The 7,297-nt window shown below is 34.2% G+C and overlaps 1 protein-coding gene across 1 annotated transcript; it reads left to right on the forward strand.

Annotated features, from left to right (window-relative positions):
• The first annotated feature begins 1,535 nt into the window (after nucleotides 1-1,535).
• On the forward strand, nucleotides 1,536-2,210 carry LOC141718334 (uncharacterized). Its single transcript, XM_074520718.1, has 4 exons — nucleotides 1,536-1,591; nucleotides 1,703-1,772; nucleotides 1,859-1,957; nucleotides 2,056-2,210. The coding sequence occupies exons 1-4, from the start codon at nucleotides 1,536-1,538 to the stop codon at nucleotides 2,149-2,151; spliced, it is 321 nt and encodes a 106-aa protein (XP_074376819.1). The 3' UTR covers nucleotides 2,152-2,210.
• Nucleotides 2,211-7,297: the final 5,087 nt, after the last annotated feature.

A 7,297-nucleotide genomic window follows, 5' to 3' on the forward strand; every position in this document is an offset into this window, starting at 1 on the left:
GAAGTACGCGTTTCCGAAGGACATGAGAAGACTATCCATGGAGTAAGTCTTGGAGAGAAGAACGCAAGGGTGTCTATCACTAAAGTCATTCAAGGAGATGCTAAGATTCCCTTCCCTATCGGGGATGAAATTTTGACTGTTCAAGAAGCCATGGGAACTTTTATTGCATGGCCGAGAAACATGATAATTGCAGGAAACAATAGCAGTACTTCTCATGTTTTGGCCGCCAAGGTCAGAATGCTTTTTTAGTATGGTTAATATATGTACTATGTGTTTGTTTAGTCTGTTTTTTTAATTATTTTTATTTGCAATTGTTTTAGAAAACCAAGAAAGCCCGTGCTAAGAAAATGAAGAAGACGTATAAAGTAATTGAAGATGTTGAACCAGAGCTTGTTGTTCAAATTGGTCCGAATTATCCTTCTGCAATGAAACGTTTGTGGACATGGGCAAAGGAAGCCTTGAGTGGTGGCCGAACAATTTCTTTTGAGCTAAGCAAAGAAGCATTTGGCTTTACAAAGAAGCAAATCATGTTCTTATCTGATATACATGCAGTGTGCTCTGGCGGTGAAATGGCCGGCTCTGTCATTTGCCTTTTTATTCAGTAAGCTTTTCATTTTAAGTTTTTTTTCGGAGTATATAGCCTTGGAATAAATATGACAATCTTTACTAAGGACTGCTTAATTTAATTTGTAGCTTCTTGAATGAATATGTGAAGAAGCATAAGATGGTCAACATGATTAGCTTTGTAGATCCAGGCACAATCGGTGCCATTGGATGTGGCAGTGCAGTGCAGAGGTCGCGTGAATTGTGTACAAGATTTAAAGATTCTAGGAAAGGGCAGCATTTTCTCCTGCCGTACAATGATGTGTAAGTATTTTTACTATCCCAAGCTATTAAGCTGTTAAGCCTTGCCAGTTTTTTATTAATTTTTTCAAGAATTTAGCTTTAATTTTGTAAGGAATGGGTTCAATTGTATAGTTAAACTCGATAATATTTGTTGAAATTTATATTAATTGCATTGGTTCAGTATAAACGTAATCAAATGCCTTGACAGTTTTGAAGTTAATATAAAAGTAATCAAATGGCTTACAGTATTTAATTGATTTTGTTATTAGATGTTAGGTTTGTTTCTCAGACAGGGGAAATTGTATAGTTCAACCTCATAATATTTCAAGTTCAAATTTGATGATAATTGTATAGGTTCAGTTTTAAAGTTGATTTATTTACTGGAATTTAAATTTTATCAGTATGAGCCTTCAATTTTTGATGTTATACCTGATCATGTTTATTACAGTAAATTACACTCTACTAGTATCATATTTTAGATTATTTTTCACAAATAGTGAGTTTAAATAATTTTTAGGTTGATTTTAATTCAATAGAAATGTAATTTTTTTTTATGATATTTAAGTTGTTTGAGTGACAAAAAAGCATCAAATTTAGGGTTTACTATTTAACAAGCACCTCTGTTTATTTTTTGTAGCAACCACTGGACCCTGACAGTTGTCAATCCAGACGCAGAGGTAGTCTACTATATGGACCCTCTTAAACGCCGAATTGCAAATGGAGAATGGGTGGATGTTGTCGACAAGTAAGAGTTCACGTTATAAAATTTGATTATTAAGTCTTAACTTATAAATCTTGTCCGACCATATTTTGTAGTGCTTATTTTGTGTTTTGATATATCTCGTTTTGGTTGTAGTGCCATTAAAATGTACAAGGAGGATTTGAAAAAGGTTCCGAAGAAGAAAGTATTGTGGGAGAACATGGCGGTATTTATTTATTTTTGTGATCATATATTAATTATGTTATTAAAGGAGACTGGATATTTTAAATGATTTTTTGTTTGATATTTTAGGGAGTTCCAGTGCAAACCGGGAACAAGGATTGTGGCCTGTTTGTGATGCGATACATGATGGAAATCATTCATGATAAGGAGCTGGACTTTGCTAATAAGGTGACAATTGACTATCTATGGGCCTTTTCATCCACTTTATATTTACTCTTATAAGGGCAGAACATGTTACTTATACAAAATTTTGGATCATATTTCAGTGGCTGCGTAGATCAAACCTGGTTTACACTGAGGATGACATCAACGAGATCAGGGTTGAGTTTGCAAAATATTTTATGAAACATTGTGCAAGCTAGGTCCTCGCCTTTCTTTTCTTTTGAACTTATCGTAAACTGGATGTTTTATGTATGTAGTTGGTGACAAGTAGACTCGTTTGAACTTATCGTATGTTGACAAGTAGACTCGTTTGAACTTATCGTATGTTGACAAGTAGACTCGTTTGAACTTATCGTAAAGTGGATGTTTTATGTATGTAGTTGGTGATAAGTAGACTTGCGATAATGTATTTTATGTTCGGTGGATTGCTGGTAGTTTGGTAGGTAGATCTGGTTGTTTTGGATTGTTGAACGGATGGATTATGGTATGGTATGGATTATGGTATGGTAGTGAATTGGTTTTGTTTTGGCGGGGGCCTAGATTATGGTATGATTTTGTTTTGGATTATGGTATTTTTATTTTGGCAGGGGACTAATTTTTGTGGTTTTTTATGCAGCTGGTTTTAATTAAATATGAAATTGATATGCAAAATGCATATACCTAATAAGATAATGGTTTTTTAAACTGTTGTCTATTACTTAGTAAACTGTTGTGTTACAAATATTTCTTCAATGGTTCCCGAAAAGTAATTCGTTATCTCTTTTGCATTATAACACCACCCTAAAACTGTTGTCTAAAAGATACTTATATTACTACCTCTGAAAATAACTGTTGTTGTTCTATTACATAAATAATAGATGGATAAAATAACTGTTGTTTGGAAAAGATATTTAAAATTGGAAAGAAAATTTAGAACTTTCTCTTGACGTAAATAAACCGTTGTTTATTACTAAGAAAACTGTCATGTTAAAAATGTTCCAACAATTGTTTTTCTAAAACAACCGTTGTGTCATCCAGATTGTAACCAGTGTTAAACACTGTTGTTGAATCTCCCTTATTACAACTGTATTAACAACCGTTGTCCAACCTTCGATCACACGAGTGTTGGATAGACAACGGAAAAACTACCTTTCAGACAACGAAAAAAACAGTTGTATGATTGCAAAAATGTTGTAGTGCTTTGATTTGGAGATATATATCAGTACAAGACTTTACTTATTACATAAATCAATAGGTGGATATGTATTAGGATTCCTTATTCAATTGTAACATATCTTCTAGATTGATTGTGTAGTTGTGCAGTATATATAAGCACAAGTTAGGTTAACACTAGAGGTGTTCGAGATTGAAATATCCTACACATAACCTAACAACTTTCAAAGATATTTGTTCATCCTTCGAGAGAGTATTGTAATTTGTTTTTATTCATTAATACAAAAACTGTTCTTTCTGTTGAGTACTTTAATTCGATTTAATTGTTTGACTCTATTCACCCCCCTTCTACAGTTGATTTAAGACCTAACAATACAAAAGTGCTAAAAAAGAAATTTTACAATAAGATATAAAGATGTTACCAAAAGACTAAACTTTTTTATAATCCCATGTTACAATAGCAAATATGATGTTGCGAAAGAGTTTTTTGGAACTTTTTTTTATGTTACTAGATCTCTATGGGTGTTACAATAGAACTACAGTTACACCGGTCTTCTGTAACCATAGAGGGTCTATTGTTACATTTTCAGCTATATTACCAAAGGTTCAAAATAGGTTACCATAGACCCCTATGTAGCACGAGCAAATCCAATACCACAAAATTTTCAAAAATTGTAACCATAGGCCAAGTTTTTTCTTTAGGTAATATTTTTTGGCCATTTTACACCTTTTTGGGTGTTTTCAAAGGCCATATATGGTGTAGTGGGAATCACCGGAATCATCTCAGCTTCCTGAACTTACCACTATCGATATGTCTGAATCTGAATACAAATTTACTGTGCATGAACTTACTCTAGAATTCACTACACCATAAATAACCTATTGCAAAAAAATATTGTTGTAGGTCCAAAACATGATGGCGTAGGTCCAAAAAATTCAAAGTTAACACTTTTCCTATGTTGCTTTTTTCGATGTTAAATTTGGGGTCTATGAAAACACAATTCTACTCTATGCCAACATCACTTCTTGTGTTGAAATACACTGTCTATGGAAACAACATTATCATCCTTTAGCAACTTAAATCTATGTTGCCTCCGTGTGTCACTTTTGGTAAAATGAGAGTATGGCCCACATTCCATGTCATCACACTACGCCATAGATTGGATTCTGCAACCCCAAGAAACCGTTACTAAAGGCCAAAGATACGTTGCAAAAGGCCAAAAAAAGGCTATGGTGACTCTTTTTCGTGGTTGCAATTTCTGGCGTTGCCATAGAGTTTTTTGCAACCCCGGTGACACCCTATTACAACCCGTGGTTATCCGTTACATAAATGTGCTATTGCAATACCAATGGGTTTGCAATAGGTCTTGAAAAGTGTTACAATAGGGTTTGGGCTATCAGTACAATATTTGTGGGCCCCAAAATCGGGACCACATGTGGGGTATCGATACAACCTTTTTACAACGCTTTTTAGTGTTTTTTGCAACGCTTTTTAGTGTTTTTCTATATATAAGTAGTAGTCATAAATTAGATATATTACATCACAACAATATATTACATTTTTAATTTTACAACATACCTTGTATTACACATGATTTTGTTTTCAACAATACAAAAAATGCTGTCATGTAACTATTGTACTCAGCTTCATATATAGCATAACCAAAGGTCTAATTCAGATAATCAAACTGTGTTTACAGCTTTGACATATTTGTCTCTATTTTGTCCTATATTTGAGCAGATCAAGGAAGCAGCGGAAGTTCCCCCATGTTGAACGCAAAGAAACTAACACGTCCATGCTCAATATTACAAAACTTTAAGGGAATACCATTGCACTGTCTCTCAAGGTTGCTTATCTCTTGTTTAGATAGTGGAAGACTGCTGTAAACATTTAAAAGAAAAACTTTGTAAAGTAAATTAGACGGTGGAAGACTGTTGCACTAAAGTAAATTATTTGCACACCTTAACATCCTGCTCATTAATGGGTAAAGCATCCCATGAATCTGTGCTTCCGTCAGAAAAACTTTGTTCGGAGTCCATATCAGAGTACTTATCCAGGTCATCCAACAGCTGCTCATCCTGAAACTATCATAAATTCTTACATCATCAATCTTAAGAAAATAGCTTCACAATATGAAGACCTGCAAATATGGCAGTTTATTTTTTCATAAATCTGGACTATGAATGCAGTGCCTAGAATGAAAATTTAAGTCACATTAGCAAAAGCTTAAGACAGGGGATTCGGGGGACATGGATAAATTAGCAGAGCTTCGGGTAGTTTTTTTCTTTGCACAAAATTAAATTACTTGCACAGTTGCACACGTTATCATCCAGCTCATTAATGGGTAATGCATCCCATAAGTATGTGCTTCCATCAGAAAACCTTTGCTCAGAGTCCGCTGATTTATCAGAGTAGCTATCCACGTTGTCCAACTGCTGCTCATCCTGGAAAGAAAAACAGCTTCAGAACACTAGAACTTAACATATTAAACTATACACTTTGAAAAGCACCTCAACCGCTGTCCAGATCTAAAATTCCAATATCATTTCCATCGGGCATACTTCCAGCATGATTCACATCATCCATATCTTTCATTGCAGAATTCAACTCTTCAGAACCAATGATTTCAGAGCAGGTATCATTTCCCTCAGGCATACTTCCAGCAGGTACTTCTTTTTGCTAAATATTCGAGCAGGTATTCAGAGCATAGAGCTGTTCCAAGTTTTATTTATAAAGCAAACACAATTGGACCTCAAGTTGTATATATCGAAAATAGCAGGAAAATCTTTAGAATGAAATAATGACTGAATATATAACATAATGGTTAGTAATTCTTGTATTGCATATTGTAGATCAACTTCTGTATTTTCTGTGTGCATACAATAGCTATAGTGATTGATTATAAAGTGAAGAGTGATCCCAAAGTAATCACTAACTGATGTTGGTGCTCATACCTTTGCAATTGTGTACATGCAAGTTCCTGTACTTTGGCCGGACACGAACCTCTTCATTCCTCCTAACCCAACTAGTACTTCACTCACCAGAATAGGGCACTCATGGGCATATCAACCGGTCGACCATTAACAAAAAAAATTGATGATCACTCATGTATCGTCCACTACCATGTCCAGACTTGGAAAGAAACCCATCCAACTTGCAATCACCTGATATACATAAACTTATGGGCTCCAAGCATGAAAAGGTGTCCATGCCAAACACTGTAATTATGTTATCTTTAAAGGATCTACTTCCCTGTGTTTTAAGTACCACAGACTTCGTGTTCTTACCTGTTGTGTTGCTGCAAACTATCCTAACACCTTTCGGAATGAGGGCATATGCTTGGAATATTGATATGGATTCTAGTAAGAAGATAATTCCAATAACATTACAATTTACATATAATTCACAAGATTGTTACAGTATCAGATTACTTACATACATAATTATCTCATTTGCAGACAAATATTATTAGGAGTTGGTAAAACTTAGTAATTCAACAGTACAAATTACTTTAAAATCAACTCAAAATATCCCACACCACATTTAATGTACTTTAAATAGCAGAATTTATGTAAATGAGTTGCCACCAGTATGCAAAACCTGTTCTGAGTTCAATACAATGCAATTATTCAGCACAGTGCAGTGACTGGCAGCAACCAATATGAAAAAGGTTGGTCCTAATTAAGTCTTAAAATGTCTAGTACATAAGAAACAAGTAGTATAAACAAATATATTTTAGAATCTATACTTACAACTGATTTCTAGTTCATTGCACGCATGCACAAATGTGCTACACAGATAAGTCCAGAACTTCTAACTTGCAGACATTAAATTTACATAAAAACAATAGCAAAACTATTCTACATGCAGCAAAAGTAAAATAAGTGAAATCAAACACAATTATGTAACCACCTATAAATCTTCAATGCAGTACGTCTTACACATTCCCCCAACAAAAGGGACTAATCATCTATACCTTATATAGTAGAGTAATAACCTATCAATTTCATAAATAATCCAAATTTCACAAAAGCATTCCAAATAACATACCCACACTAGTCAGCAACTAATAAACCAACACAAACATAATCCCAACTTGATAAACTTTATCCCCAAAGTTTATCTAAACAATACCATGTACGTGTAGAGTCTACACAAATATCACTACGCCATAGATGGCCTATCGCAATGGT

The sequence above is a fragment of the Apium graveolens genome, chromosome 4 (genome assembly GCF_009905375.1).
Source record: "Apium graveolens cultivar Ventura chromosome 4, ASM990537v1, whole genome shotgun sequence".
NCBI classification, from domain to species: domain Eukaryota; kingdom Viridiplantae; phylum Streptophyta; class Magnoliopsida; order Apiales; family Apiaceae; genus Apium; species Apium graveolens.

Coding starts and splice junctions, on each gene's coding strand:
- LOC141718334 (XM_074520718.1), top strand. CDS start 1,536: ATGGACCCTCTTAAACGCCGAATTGCAAATGGAGAATGGGTGGATGTT. Junction 1,592..1,702: donor TGGGTGGATGTTGTCGACAA/GTAAGAGTTCAC, acceptor TTTTGGTTGTAG/TGCCATTAAAATGTACAAGG. Junction 1,958..2,055: donor AGCTGGACTTTGCTAATAAG/GTGACAATTGAC, acceptor ATCATATTTCAG/TGGCTGCGTAGATCAAACCT.